We start from the raw sequence: 20,597 nt of genomic DNA, 5'->3' as shown, positions 1-20,597 counted from the left end.
GGACAAGTTGTTAACAAGTTGTTGTGTTGTGTTGTGTTGAGTGCAGTGAGATGGAGAAGAATTGGAGAAGCAGGATAAAAAATCCCGAAAAGGATTAGGAAAAGAAATGTGAAAGGAGGAGAATGGCTAGACAATATCAGATGGTGAAGCAAGCAGCTCATAACACAGCAGAATTTAATACCATTGCCTGTGCTCTCAGCAACCTCTTGACCCTGGGCTGTACTGTCTCTTCAGGGGTTCCCCATGCCAAGCTGGCTCTGAGACTTTGTGGTTCTTGCTTATTCTTAAGGTGAGAACACAGACTATAAATCAGTGAGCAGACTATAAAGGTTATTGTTTTCCCTTTATTACCTGGTTTTGAAATCAATCTGGCAGTTGGTCCTCTTGTTAGCAGTCCTGATTTATGCCATGCAGAGGACAATGAAAGCAGTGATAATACTGTAAGCTCAGGAAAAGTTATGATTAGCTGTTTACCCTAGGAAGGAGAAAGAAACCCAGGAAACTTTACTGGTTTAGAGAACTACTGTGGCTGTACCTTTCCTGCTGCAATTAATAGACACTATATAAGCTGTGTTCCTGCTTCAGCTGCTAAAACAGACCAAAAAAACCCCAATAAATTTGACTATAGTCACCTTTTCTTCATCATTCAATTTCTGCAGCACAGTGCTGGTTAAGAGAACAGCTAAGAAAGCAAATACAGCCAAGGCACCTTTCTTTTTGTTTTTAACCTTTAATATGAAAAAAAACCACAAACATCTGGCATTCTTTCCCTTGAGACTGCTGGTGTTCTGCTAAGCAACTGAAGTGATGTGCATGACGTGGCAGCAAGCAGATCCTGCTGTGACCATGAGGTTTGCTGTATCAAATAGCACAAAACTCACAGCAGTAAAATAGCTTGCTAAAATCCTTTGTATAGCTCTTTGAAATGTGCTGTTCACATCCCTCTAGCTGGCTGGATCTCTTAAATAAAAGGGAGATTGTAGTCCAGAATAAACTAACCTCTGTTCAGTGCTGCAATTTGCAAAACCTAATGCAGAGACATTAGAATAAAATCTGAAGGTTAGTGTCATCTCTTATTTCAAGATGGAGTAAGGATGTGCAGTTATTCCCCTCCCTTGGAAGCAGGAGTTCAGTGTGATAGCCATGACTTGGAAGCTCATTTGCTTGTGACTGAAACGTTGTAAATGTGGAAAGTGGAAAATGTACCAGACTCACTTGATGTCTGATCAAGCAGGAGATGCCAGACAATAGCAAGCTGCTCTCCACCATTTCATGGAACAATTGTCCATGTTTGATAGGTCTATAGAGTAAATCTTGCTGCAGGAAGCTCTGCAAAGCAGCGCCAGTAAACCTACTCAGCCCTGCCAGATTTCGTGGCCTCTTTTCCTGAGGCCTTGTGAGGCTCTGTGATCCCTTATTCTGATATTCCTGGAGTCCTTGAACATGTCTGGTCTTCTCCACAGTGTTTTTCATCAGCAATGAGCTACTTATCCTGTCCCTGCGTGCTTCATCCTCCTGGCACTTTATCTTGTGCTTTGCTGGGAAGGTCAGCCAGGCAGAACGGTTCTGATGTGTTTGAGAAGAAATAATTTATCCTTCAAGCTTTAATCCTTGAGAAATAAGTTTTTGGGGGGGATTTTACAGGAAAATTAAGGTTCATGGCAGGTGTCCAAGCAGGCACTTATCAGAGTAGTGGAGAAGTTGATTAAACAGAATCACGTGGTAGAAAATAAGCTGAGACACATTGCCCTTAGTCTTATGCTCACTTTAGGCATGAGGCTCATAACCACTAGAAGCTTTTCAGTCCCTGAGCCAGGGAACAGGCAAATGTTTCACAGACAATGTGATTGAGGAGCAATGATGTGCTGCAGCAGCAGCCAGCACTAAACTCTGCTTTGCTATTTGGCCTGGAATAAGTGACCATTGGCATGGAGAACTGCTGGTCTAGAATAAAGCCTGAGCTTTGGGTAAGTGTGGACAGTGCTGCCTGGAAGTACCCAGATGGGGAATGAGGGAGTGTAGCATCAATCACAGTGCTCATACACAGTGGGGAGTGACAAAGAATGGGCAAGTCAGTGCTTCGTGTAACTGGAAGAGAGCAGAGGATACATTAGGGCTGCCGTGTACCTTTAGGAGAGGGTAAATTAGGACCTGGAATTTGGTCACCATATAAGAAATCAGCATTTCCTTCCTTCCTTCCTTCCTTCCTTCCTTCCTTCCTTCCTTCCTTCCTTCCTTCCTTCCTTCCTTCCTTCCTTCCTTCCTTCCTTCCTTCCTTCCTTCCTTCCTTCCTTCCTTCCTTCCTTCCTTCCTTCCTTCCTTCCTTCCTTCCTTCCTTCCTTCCTTCCTTCCTTCCCCTCACACTTCATTGACCTTTGCTAGTCAATACCTGGAATCACCTGCTGTAGCATGTACTTACAGCTCTGAGGTGGTGGGAAGGCAAACTTTCAAATTGCCGTGGTTCCCAATGTTTCTTTGTTGGTGACCATATAAGGCTGGAGGTAAATACTCAGAGGTCATCATCAACCAGAAGCGTATTAACTTCTTTTGGGGCTTTTTTCTGTCTCCATCTTTTGCTCTCCAGCAGTCTGCCTACAACAGGCTTGTGCCCATGTTACTTGGGAGCTGAGTATGTAGGCCATGTTTTATGTCATGAGGTGTCAATGACCTGGCACATGCAGGCATCTGAGCTGAAACTATGATGCACTTGCTGTGTGCCATACAGCACAAGAATAGGGGAAGGAGGGGGAAACTCTCTGTTTCCTGGTTACAGACCAGGGGACAAACCAGGGACAAATTACCTGGTGTTTTTTAGAGAGGCCACTGCTTTTCTCCTGCTCCAAGCATCCCTGAGCTGTGGGGGAAGGAGGCTGTCTCAGCCAGTCCCCTGTCCAGGTCATGACTCGGGCAGCAGTTGCCCAGGGTGCTCAGTGAAATTAAGCTTAGCTGCCTGACATGCTGTGCACAGCCCTCAGGGTGGTGACATGGGGGAATGGGCAAGGTCACAAGAGTTCAGCTGGAAAGAGATGGTCCTTCCAAGAGTGGAGTGAGGGAAGAAAGGTGCTGCTGCCTGAGCTGGCTGTTACGAGATCTCCACAGCTGCCCTGCAGGTGTTTGGGGGAACAGAACTCACTGATTTCTGAGGCTCCCCCTCACTCCAGCCAGAGCACCAGATCCCCTTGCACACCCACCTGTGAGCCACATCTGTGTTCACCTTTGCCCTGAGCTCTCCTGGAAGTATTGGAGGGACTTCCTGTGTCAGAAGTGTTTAAACAAACAAACAAACAAACAAACAAACAAAAAAATTACTGTTCAGAGAAAAAATTCAGTCCCGATGGGTGACAAATATTAAATTATTTGAAAATAAAATTCCCATCTTTCTGCACTTAATCCGGTGAATTTTGGTTCTTGCCTACATGTCAGCAAACTTTGCTCAGCCTCCTCTGGAAAGTCTCTGTTCCCTGCTGTCTTGCAGCCAGCTCTAGCTGTTCTCTGTCTTCTCTGACTCCTCTGCTCTGCAAACCTGCCTCTGGCTCCTGCTCTCTGTCCCTGACTCTGCCTGCCCCACTGTGCCCACAGGACGTTTTATTCCAGCTGCTCCTTCCCTGAAAGTGACTTTTGCCATCTCATGTACATTTTCTGGAAAATCCTGCCCAGACAAAGCAGCAGCAGGTCTCTGCTGCCTGGCAGTGCTCGAGAGCACTGGCACCTTCCATGGCTGCTGGGGGATGGTCTGTACTGTTCTGCAGTGCAGAGGGGTACCCTCATCTGCTGGAGGGTTTGAGGCCTTCCCCTGAGAAATGGAGGGGTGTGAACCCCCCTGCATGGGCTGTGCTGTGCACTTGAGCAGGCAGGGACAGAGTGGCCCCTGGCCTCCCATGCCTGGGATCACTTTAGCTGACCTGCAGCCCATAGAGGGGTCAGCTCTATGAGCCCTCACAGTGAACTTCCACCTGAAGAGAATCATGAGGGCAAAAACCAATTGTCTTCTCAGTGCTGCCCATCTCTTGGTGAATGGTGCAGCTACAGAGAGATCCCACCCTGTTGTTTCTGTGCCTCTGTTTCCTTGCTCTTCTCCTGACTGCTTCTGCCCCTGCCTGTGCACTTTCTTCTCTGGCCCCCTTGCTGTCACACACAGATATGCAGAGCCTGTCAAGCCAATATCCAGCCCAGGATCCTGTCTCACATGGGCCTTGCTTTCTCTTCAGGCCTTGCTCTGTGTAACTCCCTGCCTTGGGCAAGGACAGCTTCGTTCTCTGTTCTCACTGCAAAAAGGGCTGTTTGCTCTTTCTTCTTGTTCTGAAAGCACAGTGCCAAAAGTACATGGTGGCTTTTAATCGTGTGGCTGTGACCTGATCGCAGACCAACCTGACAGGGCATGGCATCCTTTATTAACAGCACTTTCTCACAGGAGCCCTTTGGCACTACCAGGAGCCATGCTCTCTGCTCAGTGACTGGCTTTCACATCATATAATTCTCTCTTTCTTGACAGATTATGTTATAACCTCTGAGCACAGAAAGTCCTGATCCTCACGTTTCTCTGCTGTCACCTGTGGGCTCCTCCAGAGCCGTGAAGAAGGGGGAGCTCCAGCCCCACCATGAGAAGACCGGGTGAGAAGTGCCTGTGACATCTTGGGGGACAGCCACGTTTTCAGAGCTAGTTTTAGTTTTTATTTTTAGCAGTTATGGAGGATGGAAATTATGTTCTTCATTCAGTGGTGAACCACAGGAGCAGTTCTGCCTTCCCTTTCTGGGATGAGATTAGACATAGTTTCATCAATGCGGGGAAAATATGCTAATTTGTACCACTCTAAGCATGGAATGAATCAAGCTCCCAGTGTGTTAGCAAGATTGGCTTCCAGGCAATACCTTACCTCAGACTTCCCCTCAGATAGATGTCTTTGGTGCATCACATGGCTAGGTGCCTGTGGTGTCTAAGCCTTCAGGGAGTAACAAACCTCTTCATTGCCCTCCTGATCAAGGTGGGTGTGCTCCCTGAATATTTTGCCACATGTGGGGAATCCAGCTGCACTACAGAACAAACAATCTGGCTGTAACTGGTTCTGTCTTGCTTTACCAAGACCTCTTCCTGTGTGTTCAACCTGGTTGGTTCTTGCCTGGCTTATTATTAAAGACTTGTGCCTCACCATCCCAGCTCTTACGAACCTTAGGCTAACCCCACATCCCCTGCCCAGTCTTACTCTCCTTTACATATGGCACTCACTCAGTCCCTTTGCCTCTGATTGCCAAGGAAGGGAGTGGACTAGGCTGTAGCAGACACTGATGTTTTGTGTGACGGCTGGAAAGCCCATGAGGCCTAAATCCCTAAAAGAAATCTGGAGTCTCTCCATTCAGTGTAATTAGGCTCCATCCACTTCCAGCAAGGACTTAGCCCACTTAGTCTTCATCCTGCTGGCCCAAACTGGAGTTTAGAGACATAATTCTCCACTCTGAACATGTGATTTAGTCACTTAGATTCCCTGGGCCTTACAGTGCTGAACACAGCTCATAGGAGGAGCCTTGAAAAGCACAGCTTTCTCTTTTGGAGCCTCCACTGAACTATCATGGGAGGATGATCATTTGAACCTGTGGCTAAGGAGTCAGGAGGGAGCATTTGTGAAAGACTGTAAGGTATCTTTGTCTCTGCACTGGAAAGGCCTTGGCAATACTTGGCTACCATGTGCAGTCAATAAACCATATGTATCTTCCTCATGAAGGGTAAAGCAGAGCAATAAGGGGCTGCAATGTGACTGTCAGGCAGAAAACCACCACCTGTCAGCCTTCTTCTTCCTCCTTGCTACTGGTTCAAGGAGACCAGTTATGTCATCCTTTCCCAAGCCCAGCATCCCCCTTAATTCATACACTCTTGTCTGCACCCCATTTGAGGGAAAGAACCTCACTATCTCTTGTAAACCTGCCATCTCCTTAGTGCTGCTGTGTAAGTAAGCTGAGCCTGCAGCAAGCACTTCTGAGCATTTGTCTCTAGAGTTGAGCAATGTTATCGTGAGGGAATTGCTGAGGGTAGGTAGGATGAACTTCTCCAAATTCAGACAGGTAGTGTAAGGCCACTGTTGGCTTGGCTGGAGAAGAAAAAGCTTCCCTGCCTCAAACCCCATGGCTCATTGCCCAGTTACGCTGATCTGCTCCTACAGAAGCAGTTGGTGTTGGATTCTGCCTACCCTGGAAGCAGACCTGCTGCTGCATCCTGCAAGTCAGCACCAGGCTGCTTCAGTAACTCATCTTTCCTTCCATTCACAGGTCTTCTGCGCATGGCGACAACACCCATGTGAGAGCTCTTATGTGAGTGCCCAGCAGCACACTTTGCTGTCTGTGGTCTGTGGACATTGACTGGCATCTAAGCGACACCCCAGCTCCCTCCTCTCCCCCTAGACGCCACTGTCCTAGAGCCTCCATGTGCATTTGCTATGACATACATCAATGTTGATGAGAGACAGGAACACTGCCGGGTGATCTCGAGCTGCCGAAATAATCAGCTCTGTGCACAACATGGCTTAAAGGACTTTTCAGTTAGCAGCATGCATCCACTAAAGAACCTAGACACTCATATTTTTTCTGGGGACTTCCACACTCTTGCCTGCCGCACAGGCAAGGCACCTTTGACCAGTCCTGTGGAAAACCGGATGTATCGGAGTGTGGAAAACCTACACTGGGAAACAGTTGCTGACTGTGGGCTGTATTCTCACTGCCGGAGCCTGGATAACGAGATCATCTTTCGCTGTAGAGCCACCAGTCAGTGGACAGAAGGCTGTGTGGATGTGGCCCCAGGACAGAGCACATCAGACTCTCTGAGGAACCTTTCTCTTCGCGCTAAACAGACATCTCGATCCGCACAGAATGTGCTCCTCCCTCCTTTTGCCAAAGTGCCTCAGTGGCTCTTCCCTTCCACAGAGGAAAGATCCCTACGCGGGGATGCCAGAAAAGAGCTGAAGGAGAAGCTGAGGCTGCACAGCAGTAAGGTGGCAGAGCCCTGTAAGCCTGTGCGCCCACCGCTGGCCCTGCCTGAGCTGATGGGCCAGGAGTGCTCTGAATGCCGGATGTGCCAGCAGTGCAAGAACAGCTGTGCTGTGAACTGCTGCACAGTTCTGGTGGGACACACTGCTCTCAGGCACAGCCTCACAGCGGGGCAGGGGCTGTGCTTTGCACACACCATCATCAGTCCAGAAGACATCAAGCAGGAGGCGCAAAGGAGGCTTCAGCTCCGAAGGCAGAATAGCTCCCCCAGTCTGCCCCTTCAGCATGCTGGGGAAAGCCATGAGATGAGCAAATCCAGAACAGCAGAGACCGTAGAACAGTACAGTGGGGAAACAGATGGCAAACCCACATTGGGACAGAGCAAGAAAGGCCGCTGCAAAGGGAAGCTCTACATACCAACCTTTGAGGAGTTCAAGCACATGAGAAGAAAGGAGGGAAATTCATTTGACAGCAGCAGTGGGCCAGCAGATTGCTTGAAAAAGGCTCTGCCTGCAAACCAGACACTGGAGGAGGAAAACAGTAAGAATGTCTGTCCAGAGGCTTTAGAGACCAAAGCTGTGAATGAACCTGCTGTCACAGTGGAGGAGGATGATGATGTATTTCATGAAAACCACACCTCTGCTGGCTTTTCCCAAAACCCAGCCACATGGGATGGTTTCAAGATGAGCAGTCCTGAGGTGAAGGACAGAACCTTCCATACCTCCATCCCAGATACATCACCAGTCCCTATTTGTTCCAGTCCTATTCCACGATCACCTCTACCGGCAGGAGCAATACACAGTGCTGGGCAAGAGATCTTCAGTGATGAGCAGCAGAAAGGAGAGACAAGACAATTAAATGATGTTGTCCACCTTGCAGGGCAGTCACTGCCTTCTGAAGCCCAGTCCTCTTGCTGTTCATCGCTGCTGTTAGAAGCCACAGATTTATCCAGCTATGGAGCTAAGCTACAAAAAATGAAGGATGAATTCATAGGTTCAGCCTTGGAACTTATTAAGAAAAGGTAACATGCTCCATGGGGTCACCTGAAAGAAGTTCCCTTGTTAATGATCTTCTCTTTCTCCTGATATGTACATTTAATTCCTGTAGCATAAATGTGCTGTTGACAGAGCCTTTTATCTTGGAGTCTCTGATAGTCACATGGACACATCTTTAAAGCTGTTCAGCTTAAATTCCACCTTGCAGGGGATTAAACATCAAAAAGCATTTTCATCTAGGCTTTGCCTTTTTATGCACCTTAATCCTTTAAAGACAACAGCCATTAGCAGTTCTGACACCCAGTTTCCTCCCCCCCCCCATTTTATTTCTGTATTAAATTGTCAAAATGTCTTTTTTTTTTTTTCTTTTGCATCTGTTAAAAGTAGAAGACAGCCAAAGGATACAAAGTACTGATGTGATTCCTTTGAAGAAAGATGTAGACTCTGTCCCACCAGTGCAGGACATGACTTTAGATAGTGTGACATGCAGCAGCAAGTGCTCTCACTTGTTGGCTGTATATTGTGAACAGGCACACAAGGACAAAACAGCTGCTATGAGTCTTTAACCCCAGCGAGTGGAAGTACTTGTAAATACTGTCCTTCTGCCATCTCCGTGTAGGCAGCCAGAGAAAATACTTCCATAAAGCCTTCTTCCTTCTCCATCCAGGGTTTTTCCCCTTCTCTAGGTAAGATGTTCAGAACAACTGCTTTCTCCATCCTAGTTTTGAACACTGCAGTCCTGTTCCTCCCTCCTGCCAAAGAAATGGGGATCCCTTTCTATGCTGGGTGACACAGTAGGGATCAGAAAAGTTCTAGAAGCTAAGAATTCGGGGAAGTTATCACTGTCTTATCATAAGATGAGGCTGATGGGAAAAGGAGGAGTAAGTATTGGTGGAGTGGTTTGTTTTCATGCACTAGGCTTTCATGGTTGGATTTGCCAGAATTGCATTAGACTTGGTTCCTGGCTGCTTTTGCAATCCACAGATGGATGTGTGAAATGCCAGGGCATTAACCTTGTATGCTGCCTTTTTATTTCTGGAATGCATGGGCTGAGACTGGACTCTGGTTTTAGAGGAGATAATAGTGACTTCTGCACAGGAATGAGAGTTGTCTGAAAGAACTTAAGTGGGGCTGAAGCCAGAGTGACAGCAGAAATACTTCTGCAGCTTTATAATCCAGAGGAAAGTAGGTGGTGTCAGAGCCCTCAGTGTTTCCCTCATCTGTCCAGCCCAGCCTTTGTGCTTTTCTTCTACAGTATGAAAACCCAGTGAAGAGGTAGATGAGAATATTATGGGATGCAACCACTTTAATGGATTAGGCTATTTTGGTCATAAATGTGAAATGAAATACACAGGATGGCACAAGCAGTAAGGGTGTAAGAACAGCTGTTTCTTTGCAGATCAATGATTTTACTGGTACCTGGAGCCCAAGCTGCATTCAGAGCAAAGTACAGGAAATGAGAAGTGCATATGATCTTCCTTCCCACTACTCTGCCAGCCTCCAAACACTTCCTGCCCAGGGTCTTTGTGTGTGGCTTCTGTGCTTTTAATACCTACAGTGGTTTTTGTTTCTGTGAATGTGTTCAGTCTCACTAGTTTGCGGTGTTAAAATCTAGGAAGCAATTTTTATTAACACCAAAATGACAGTTGATCTAAAAATGTGAATGACAATGGTTCCATTATTAGAGAGGTAGTTTTATATGTGAAGGAACCATCCTGGCCTTATTATTTTCCAGAGTAATAACAATTAATGGTAATTGTTATTTCCAAAGCACTGGTTATTGGGAAACTCCAGTTTCCTTTGTTTAGAAATTTACCATTTTTCCATCATTTTCACCTGAGACTGTAATTTTCCTGAATATTCACTACTCCAGCTGATTTTCACTGCAGAGGTGGGAGATTTTTGTCTGCATTTTGGGTGCTAAATTATGATCACTGGCATCCAGGCCACATTTCTTCTAAGCCTCAAATGAAATTAGCTGAAAGCTGAGGATTTGTTCTCATTTCCGCAGATACTCAGCTCAGCAAGCCTCTGATAGAGATGTTGTGATGGAGCATCACAGAGTAAAATAGCTAAAATTGTCTTTCTAGTGTTTCTGTGTGTCAGTTTTACAAAGCAGTTTTGTCTGTAAGTTAGTAGTCTCCATAGTAATTCATTGTTAATTACTTAAAATTCATTCAATTGACTTAATACTTTGTCAGTGAAGATTTGATTGTCAGTCTCATAATTCCGGTGGCTTTAGCCCCCTTTTGGGTCACTGGATACCTTTACTTAGGTTGTAGTCCTGGTTGGGAAGGGGTGTTGATATCTAGATGGGAATCCTGTAAGCTTTTCAGTATATAGTCCACTTTCTGAAATTGCTTAAGTGGGGAATTGTTCAGGATAAGGACATGCAAATACTTCAGGTTTGTGTCTATGAAATGAGGAACATGGTGACAACAGAAGGCTGCATGATTTAGCCAAGGAAAGAGGGTTTCCTGAGAAGAGTGATGTGGGGTGACAACAGGATAGTGGGTACAATACCAACTTCCCCTAGCAGAGGACTCCAAGTCAGGAAGGCAGGTGGCAGCAGGGAAGGCATGCACAAAATGTTTCCATTAGTTAGAAAGAGTCAGGAACATGTGGGAAGGGCTGAGAACTGCTGGCTTAGACAATGATAAAACCATGAAGAGGCCCATAGAGACAGTGAAGGAAAGCAGGTGCATTTCCAGTTGTACACCATCCCCAGTACCTCCACTTCCATGGAATTCAGAGTTGATGACCAGAGGTTTGAAAACACATTCAAAAAGAACTGGTCCTCCCTGTGTTGGCTCAAGCGCATCACCTCTCTTGGGCAAAACAGAAAAAAACTGATACCAACTCCAGGCAAAAACTCCTGTCCCAAGAAGTGATTTAATCCAACAGAAGGAAAGATGCTGGAGTCCTGCGAGGACAGAGGGGGCTTGACTTGCTTGAGCAGGTGATGGTGTGAACCTGTTGGCAGCACAGATCTCTGCCAGGAGTAGGGCACTAGATAGGGGGCAATATCCTGTTTTCTTGGCAATGTCCCCTATTCCTTCTAACCCAGAGGCAAAGGTTAAAAGAGGTAACTACTAAGATGTAGTTCCACGAAACTGCTTGTATCCTCTCTGTTCTGCCCACATCCCTCTGATCACACTCTGATCTAGTGGTGTGTGGAGCAGCACTTGCCCCAAGACCACGTGGCCAGTACATCAAGCAGAAGGGATCTAATCATAACAAGAAGTAGAGCAGTCAAACCAGGGATGAAGAAATCTCCTTTCACACGATGAAAGGCATCATTGCCTTTCTTACCTCCAGCTGACCAGCCATGGGGTGGGTTGAATTTCTCAATCTTCAGTCGTGTTTCTTTAGCTAAGCTCTCTGGATAGTATTGGCTCTTATTCCCACTGCAGATCACGTCTGGAGATTTTTTTAAATATCCCTTTTGGGCTGGCTACGGAAACCACACTAAGTGGTGGCATCTGGTCTGTAGACCCTATCAGCAGAGAGCTGCTGTCAGCTTCACTTAGAGGAGCAGCAATACTCTGGAGTGCTTCCCATATTTAAATGGATGATCTTGAAGCACTGTGAAAGTGACAAATGAAAGCTCAGCATCTCTCTTGAGAGTATGATCTGTAGAGTGGGAGATGGTGTGATCAAGAAGATAATATTACAATTATGAGCTCTGCTGCTAACCTTGGATGCATCCCATTGCCTCTCTGGACCAGCATGGTCCCTTTTCTGTGTTATTTGGCCAGGAGCTGTTTGAGCAGGAGCAGCTTTTGGAAAGGGTGGTTTTTGGCAGTGGCACATCCTCTTCAAGAGTTTTCTTTCTCCTTAACCTGTGCCTTCCTTCCCATGCCCAACTGATCTGTTCATACTTTACACAGCTCAATGAATCATGGATGAAATTATCTATCTGAGAATACATGAGGGGGGCTTTTTAAACCCATATAATTTCAAGACTGATTTTAGATCATGGCCACACAGACAGTTACACTCTGGTAACTGTGTGTACACTGGTGATACCCCAAGCATGGCTGGGGACAGGAGGGAGAGAAGAACCTGCCAGCCAGGCCAGGCCAGTACCGTGGTGGGACTGCAGCCTTGCTGTGTGCCTGTGCTGCTCTTACTATCACCTTGTAAGTGCTACAGACTGCTCTGTGCCAGCAGTGATGTTGGTATCCCCCTTCTACAGGCCGGGGAATAGAGACCTGAAGGGGGACAGCAAAAAGCAAATGCCAGGAGCCTGCTGTTGGCACTGCTGCTGTTGCCGCCTAGTCATGGCTAAACTCTTTTTAACTGGTTGTGTCAGCAGGGACCTGGAAACGTAAATGGAGGAAGATGAAAAAGCATCAGCTGGAGAGATGCAAACCAACTTTTCTGGCCTGACAACAGAGCCAGTTTGTGTTCTGGGAGACTTGTTCCCTCTTCAGTGATTTTAGCATTGGCTGATGGTTTGTTATTGGAGCCAACTGTCATTCACTGCAAGGAGAATGGCCATCTGTCTCATGTGTTTGCTTGTAGTTGACACTGTTGGAATTGCACATTAGCAGTGTGACCTACCAGCATAAGTTCACAAGTGAAGCCTTTAAGAAGAAGCAGATTTTTCTCATAGGAGATTTTTGTTAAGCATAAAATACATGCAGAACCTGAAATATGTTCCAGACACTGGCTTCCTGTATATGCAAGCATCCATATTCAGTCTCACAACCTTTCTTTTTAAAAGAATCCAAGTCCATAAAAATTAAGTAAACCCAAAAAAAAAAAAAAAAAAAAAAAAAAAAATTCTTCCCGACAGGCTTTATTATGCATGGAAATAAGATGTCTTAGAGAGTCTGTTAAAAAAAATGTATCACAAATAGTATCACAAATGACAGCCTGTCAACTACTCTGTCAAGTCAGTGGTTTTGCACCAGACTGTGTCTGTCTGGAGGGTGATGCTGTCTGCAGAGAGGGGAACATGGTGTTGGACAGGCTGCCTGTATCAGCCAGACCAGGCCCTTGTTAGCACTGGACAGCCATGAGTGAGGGCATCCCAGAACTGCCAAGTGAGAGCAACAGGCACTGCCAGTCTTTTCAGGTCTCAAGTGCACCAAAAAGCCTGATCCTGAGTTCACTGAAAACAGATAGTATCTTTCCAGTGACTTCAGTGGGCTTGGGATCGAATGAGATGAAAAGCAGAGGGAATACTCCTTTAATCCTCTAATCCCTTCAAAGTATTATGGTTTATAGCAGGTGATTTTCTTCCAGATGAGCAATATATTTTCTGTGTTGGCAGCAGCAGCAAATATGGATGTGGCCTACTTAGAAAGGAGTGTTTCTGGTCCCTATGGAGCACCTCATGTTTTATGGACACAAAAATGCCCTGTGAACAGCCGACACTTGATAACCCAGACTGATGTTGGCATGCGTGCAGTTACCAATTTGCACTGTCTTAACTGAGCAGTGCTTAGAGCCCTTGAAACACAAGCACAGTCGTCCATGCTGACCAGTCATGATCCCTGCCTGCACTTTCCCTGAACTGTTGCAGATTATTGTTTGAACCTGGGCTTGTTGCTCAGTCTCATCTGTGTCAGGAACAGCAGGAGAACTGCATCCATGATGTTCAATGGAGTCTGCTTCTTCCCTTGCAGCTGCAATGCTGAGACTGCTGCCAAATCCCCCGCCAAGGGGCGGTGTGATCTGAGGGAAGCTGATCTCCCACCTCTGGAGGACAGCCAGCAGCCCACGGCGATGTCCATGGCAACAGAGACCTGGGAGGACAAGCCAAGCAATGAGACATCCAGTGACACTCCACCTGCAGGGAATGTAAGGGAGAGGAATTCCCCTCTCATGCATGTGTTTAGGATTTTTTTCTTGTTAGAAGCTCTGAAGGATCCCTGCATTGTAGGAACTGGGCAGGCTGGGAGATGGCAATCTGGTACCAATGATTGATTAAACTCTGTAAGAAGCATCAGAAGCTTTTTAATTACACTCAGTAAAACAGGAGTGAGTTTTTTGCTCCTGCCTATGTGCTGCTGCATTTCATGCAGGGAGTTCAAGAATAACCTCTTCATGGCTTCCATTGTGTGTGGGGGTTCAGACATTACTTCCTAGTGCCCCCTTGGGCAAGCTGCTGGTGCAGGTGGGGCACAGGGGCTGGACTTCCTGACTCTGCAATGCTGAAACCTTCACAGTGCAGCTGCAAGTGAGCTCAGGTCCCTGAGCACAGACCCATAGCCAGGGCTGTGCTATTGACTTCTTCATGGTTATTTGACAGCCGTGATCCAACCACTGCAGAGCTGATGTACTCAAAGCTATACAACAGCAAAGGGAGAGGGGTCCTTACTTGTTAGGGCTGAGCAAGACAGAGGGACTCCCGGGGACAGATTTCTTAATCATCATGTATCAGAGCTACATTTACAGTCCCATGGCTGATGAGTTTCCTTTTCTCTCTTTTATCAACTGAAGTCCAGTGTCTGCAAAACCAGGTGCTGCTTTGACCTCAGCCTTGCTCCAAACCCTTTCTTGCCTTTCTTGCAGACCCCCAGTCCTGGCTGTCGCCGATCCAGCTCCGACATTGTCCATGAGAGCACGGATGGTGCCAAGGCCCAGCGGGAGTGCCGGCTGCGGCCGCACTTCAGCGACCCGATGCCAACAGACTCAGTGAAGAGGAAGCAGCTGGAGCTGAAGATCGCGGCTGCAGCGCGACAGCACGCACAGAAGCGCCGGCAGGAGCGAGACTACGGTACACACACTGCACACTTGGGGGCTCATGGGCCAGATCCTGGGCCCTGCTGTGCTGCTGAAAATGTGGAGTAACTCTACAAACCAGGGGAGGGAAGCATCCTGGGTTGTTACCCCGGTGTGCAGGAAATCAGGATCTACTCTGCTCTGTCCCTGAGTGGTACATGGCAGGAGAAGTGGCAGCCCAAATGAGTTCATAGGTAAGAGCAGTGCAGAGATGACAGATCCCAGATTTCACCTGGGAGCCATTCACTTCTGACTCGCACCAGTCTCAGCAGCAAAACAGGGTGGGAAGGCATCTCACAGCCCTGCTTCACCAGAACCAGCCTGTCTCTCCAGGTTTCCTGCCATTCATGGCTGTGCCAGCACAAGTTATTTGGGTGAGCTCTGTGCAGCTGGCAGTGTCTGTAACAATTTCTGTCTATTCTCAGGTCCAGTGGTAGCAAAAGCCAACCTTGGCCATGGTGGCAGCTTTGATGAGACCCGACGCACCCCACGGGGGTCCCTCCGCTCCAGACGTCACTGGAGCAACGTCAGCAGTCTGAGCACGGACAGCGGGATTGTTGGGGTCAATGATGCCCGGGATGACCTGGATCCCGCTGAGGCCACCCGGACCAAGTCAGCAGATGTGGAGAGGGCAGACAGTGGCATTGGCCAGATGCCAGCCAGGAAGTGGAGGAATAGGGCATCTGAAACGCTGAGCTCCCTGCAGGCCTGGGAAGCCCACCGTCCCTGCACCGACTGTGGAGAAAGGGACCTCCCGGGGGAGACGGACGTGCAGAACTGCAACCAGAGGCGGGCTGATCTCTGCGAGAAGTGCCGCAAGCGCAGGACGGAGCGCAAGGAGTCTGTGCTGGAGTTTGTCAACACAGAGGCCAGCTATGGAGAGGACCTGCGCATCATCAAAGAGGAGTTCTACCTCCCCATGCAGGTGGCTGGGCTGCTGAGCCAGGAGCAGCTCCAGGGTATCTTCAGCAACATCCAGGAGCTCATTGACCTCAATGAGAGCTTCCTGGAGATACTTCAAGAAGAGATTGATCAGGCCTTTGACCAGGTATGATGCTGCCTCTGCCCTCTAAAGGAGCTGGACCAGGCAGACTGGAATAGGTTTTGTGTTATGGGGGCAGCATAGGTGGAGCAGAGGAACAGGAGGTAGGACTCCCAGGTTATGGTCAGCTATCCAGCTCTAGTCCCTTGCTCTCTCAGCTATTCTGATTTCAGTAGCTCTGTGCAGGTCACAGGTATTGTACTCACTGTGCTATGGTGATGCCACTGACATCCAGCAGTCTCTCTCATTTATCCCAATAACAGGTCTTAATGGTCTCATTATCAAAATTAGTTTTAGGCCAGTCGGCTTGGAGGCTGGTAAGAATGTGACCATGGAGGCACAGAGCTCAGCTTGCTCTGCCTCTCAGGCTGTGCTCTTGCAGCCCTGAGCTGGCTGGCTTCATGCTGGCTTGGCTGTGTTTGCCTTGGCTTGCAGTTTACTGCAGCTTGGCTCTAGGCTGTCTGTGGGGCCAGGCAGAGCAGGCTGCTCCCTGCTTTACAGCTGTGTATGGCTGCTTCTACTGACTCACCCTGCCTTTCACAAGGAGCTTTCCTGCCCCACCAGCATGGTGGTCAGAGGACAGAGAAATAGAAATAAGACTGTGAGGCCATAATACAACCTGTTGACTAAGAGGCTCACGCTGGCCTTCAGGCCCTTGCTCTGATGAGCTGGCTGAGCCCACAGGAGGAGAGCAGACAGCTCTTTGAATGTGGAAGAGCAAGCAGTTAGACCAGCTTTCCTTCCCCTTCCCAAGCACTGATTCCCCCAGACCTGCAGGAGCTGTCTTTTGACCAGGCAGGCTGAGCCCAGCTCCACCTTTGGTCTGGTGCTCAGCAGATGCTGCAGCAGTTCATGCTGATAGGACTGAAGGCAGGCCCCATGGCTGTCCCTCTCCTGAGCTAACTGACCAGGGCTCTATTGCATACTTGCAGGGGGATGATGACCTGATGACTGTGTGCATTGGAGAAATATTCCTGGAATTCGTAAACATGCTGCCAGCCTTTCAGACATACTGTCTTCAGCAGTCCTCCTCTGTGAATATGCTCAACGCGCTGGAGAAGGAGAAGGAGTTGCTCAGGTGAGAAGGGAGATAAATATATTCAACCAGGCTTTGGGGACAGAAAGGCAGCAGGCTGAGGGTGAAGCCTTTGCCAGCCCATCTAGATCAAAGTTTGATGCTAATGTTCTTCAGTTATCACTGCTCCCTCTTGGGCTGAGGACAGTCATTCATTCTCAAAAAATATTCAGTCCTTGGCAGCTAAGGCTACCAGTTGGTCTCCAGCTGTACTCTGTGTTTTGCGCTAGCAGTATCTGCCCAGTGACCACTGTCCTGAACTGTCACCAAATGATACTCAGCTGAGATCAGCTCTCAGTCCCCGTGCTGGAGCCCAGGTTGGATTTCCACTGCAGAAAACCACTCTGTGGTACACATGACTTGAACTTGGTTCCCATTAGTAGCCTTGGTCTGTTGGGCAATGTCAGGCAAGTCATTTCTCTTTCCACTGCTCAGCCAAATTCTTGTTTAATATGGTTTTTAATCTAATGATGAAAGGCATTACAAGTTAATGCAATCTGATACAAAGTGATGCATATACCTCATGTTTACGTCAGTGGGTAGCAGAGAAAGATCACACCCTTGCTATTTTATGATTTAATAGAAGACTGTTAGGATGTTATGTGCAAGTGTCCCAGGCACCTCATTAGGATTCTGCAGCTGAGCACAGCTGCAGAAATGGTTGTTGGTCTTTAATAAGACAGAATTCACAAGGTTGCTAAAAATGGGGGGGCTGCAGTGCCCAGCAGCTGTCAGCACCATGCTTAATTTGCATTTAGGATTGCAGCATCTGCTGGCAGAACAACCACTGCTTCATCCTGTCTTCTTAAATCCCTGCAGAATATTCCTCAATGTCTCCCAGAACGACAACACAGCACTGCGGCGGATGAACCTGAGGTCGTTCCTGATGGCCCCTTTGCAAAGGGTCACCAAGTACCCCCTGCTGCTCAGCAGAATCATCAAGGCCACCACCGAGTACCACCCAGACCACAGCAGCCTGCGGGAGGCCAAGAGCCGCATCGAGTCCCACCTGGAGCACATCAACATGAAGACCAAGCAGGAGGGGAACACATGGACCCTCCGATCCTTTCGCCAGGACAGCAAGAAGAAGAGGGAAGTCATCAACATCGAGATGAGAGAAACTGCCCTCAAAACTGTCGGTTGGCTGCGGGAGGAAACACGGTTTGTGATGGAGGGGTCTCTGCAGCTGGCCCAGCCTCCCGATGGCCAGTGGGTGAAGAAAGGCAGCAAGATCCTGAAGTTCCAGAACATGCAGGTCCTCCTCCTGGTGAACATGAAGCGTGTGTCTGAGTCCAGCCTGGATTCAGCTGAGCCAGGGCCTGTGAAGGACGCAGTGCTGGTGCTCATCAGGGACAAAAACAACGGGAAGTTCCATTTGCTCAGGGAGCCCTTGAGGCTGAGTAATTGCATCGTCTCCACTGATCCCGACTGCGACGACACCTTTGAACTCATTGAGATCAGGCGGGAGGCGTTTGTGTTCCGGGACAGCGACCGGGCACGGACTCACCACTGGTTCCGGCAGATCAGGCGCTACTCCAGGGAGCTGGGCTCCTGGAAGAAACGGCGGAACGCGCTGCCCAACATCATGATCAGCACTCCTCACACCAGGCCCTGAGCCCTGCACGGGCAGGCTTGGCTTCACCAGTGCCACAAGCAAAGACCAGCGAGAGCCCCAGTGGCCTGAACTTGCTCCATGGACAACACAGGGAGGAGCCTTGTCCCCAAAGACTCTTACTAGCACTAGAAGTGAACACCACAGCCTGGTGCTGGTCTCCAGCCTCTGGACTCACAATAGTTTGTGGCTCATGTACATACAGAGATGGGCTCCTCTTGAGGAGATCACTGAAGGAAAATAATTTAACTTGGTAATGTTGCACTGCAGGAGAATGATGTATGATGCTTGCCATTGCATGGATCGTGTTGAAAGCCAGTTTTGACAATGAGAGAGGTTTCCACTATTGACTGTATTTCATCAGCATTAGGTAAAGTCTGGGTACTCAGCAAAATTAGGTGCAGTATTATGCAACAGAGGCTAAAAGCTGGAAAAAATTATGTTTCCCACCACTACTCCTAAGAACTGTGTTTCATTATTCACCTCTGTATATTCAGTCAAAACACTTGTTTAAAAAGAAAGGCCTTTCATCTTTAATCCAAATGAAGTAGGTATCAATTTGCTCAGATTCAGCTGCATGCAGACAGAAAAAAAAAAAAAAAAAAAAGAAAAAAGAAAAAAAGAGCAAACACATAAACCCCAAACCCCACATATGTGTAGAACTGTGGAAGAGCAGCACACCCCTAGTAAGAGTCTGTTATTTAACTGACTTAGGGACTGGAACATAATGCTGCATCTGAAATATCTCAGAAATATATGTAAATACAGCTCTGCTACCACTGATAGTGAATTTAAGAGTTTGCAATTATTTAAATGATGTAATCTAGTGTATTTCAAAATTTAATTGAAAGGAACAATTTACATTGTACTGTAGAGTAACATAAAATGTTTTAATAATTATGTTTCAATTACTTTAGGTGGGTATTTTTTTAATATTTGTATTCTGGAGTATGTATTTCATTTAATATGGGTGGCATTCAGATGAGCCATGTGCCTATGTCTGCCCTGTGGATCCTCTGAACAGAATTCAGGGCTACTCCAAATGAGACTGAGTGAACGGTATAAACATGCTGCTCAAATTCTCACTAGACAGCAACAGACTGGCACAAGCCCTCTTGCTCTGGAGCCAAAACTGAGGCCACAAATAACTGCCCCATAAGGTCCAGCCTCTCTCAGTTGCTCTGCAGGGAAATGACTCGAAGCTGAACAATGGTAATAAGGCAAACAGGGTTTAACCTTTTCAGCCTGACATTAGCACTGACTGCTGCTTTGCAAAATGTCACACTGTGACTTACACAGCAAAGGCCAGATTTCAACCTGGAGGCTGAATTAAAGGAGCCTAAATTTTGGCCCATGGATCTGGAAGGACAGCCTGTAAATGTTATTTCATGCCCACAGGGTAAAGACAAAGCCAATCAGTATTATTCATTACCAACAAAATATTTTTGTTACAGGCATTTATTTCACAGGAGGATTCACACAGGCACATTTGTGTATTTCTCCAGAGATCAACCAGCATCAAAGGTCACCAATGAAGGCAGACAGAAGCCATCTTCACAAAGGTAGCCCTAGTTTTGTAAAGTCACCACTGACCCAGCATCTGAGCAGCCTCAAACTGTGCCCAGTGCTTTGTCCTCTGGCCACAGCTGCCAGGGCTTGTTGCACTGCTCCAGGCACTGCAGCAGACACCACTGACATGTGCCTACTGGCTGTATTTTCTCTCACACCATCCAGCATTTAGTGCTTCATCTTGTCCTTGAGGAAATGGGAATATTTGCATCCTGTGGAGGGTACCCAAGACATGAGTGTGCCCACACACAGCTGAGCTCTGTAGCAATCAATAGCTGTCTGAGTGACTGCCAGGGCAGCAGCCTGGCTCCCTCAGGTGAGCTGGAATTCCCTCCAGCTCTTTCTAATCACTATACAATAAACTGTTCCCTCAAAATATGCACTGAGCAGCCAGTGAAGAGCATGAGGCATTGCTTTTAGTTTGCCAGTTGTTTTTCACAGAGACAGATGCTTGAGCAGAGTGCTGCTGGAGGAAGATTTCTCTTGTGCTGTCATGACAGATCTCATCTATGAGCCTTCAAGCCCCATTCACCTCACATGCAAAAAGTAACAGCTTGTAGCACCTATGTCTTCTCTCCCAAGACCACAATGGCACAG

General features: G+C 47.6%; 2 protein-coding genes across 2 annotated transcripts in view; both read left to right on the top strand.

The window, feature by feature from the left end:
• The window catches only part of IQCB1 (IQ motif containing B1), a 54,701-nt gene extending 50,099 nt beyond the window's left edge, over positions 1-4,602 (top strand). Inside the window, exon 15 of the mRNA XM_083865120.1 lies at positions 4,493-4,602. The gene's annotated coding sequence lies outside the window, so the exon portion shown is untranslated. The remainder of the gene's footprint in view (positions 1-4,492) is intronic.
• Positions 4,603-6,425: 1,823 nt separating this feature from the next.
• Positions 6,426-19,301, top strand: LOC310911410 (uncharacterized protein; the record flags this gene model as incomplete). The annotated part of the gene is made up of 6 exons (XM_083864902.1): positions 6,426-7,993; positions 13,604-13,778; positions 14,493-14,697; positions 15,128-15,750; positions 16,677-16,822; positions 17,639-19,301. 6 exons carry the CDS (start codon positions 6,426-6,428, stop codon positions 18,432-18,434), a joined length of 3,513 nt encoding a protein of 1,170 aa, XP_083721028.1. The 3' UTR covers positions 18,435-19,301.
• Positions 19,302-20,597: the final 1,296 nt, after the last annotated feature.

This window comes from Zosterops lateralis, assembly GCF_965231275.1.
Source record: "Zosterops lateralis genome assembly, chromosome: 7".
NCBI lineage: Eukaryota > Metazoa > Chordata > Aves > Passeriformes > Zosteropidae > Zosterops > Zosterops lateralis.
The sequence above is the reverse complement of the archived record's forward strand: the minus strand, read 5'-3'. Positions and strand labels throughout refer to the sequence as shown.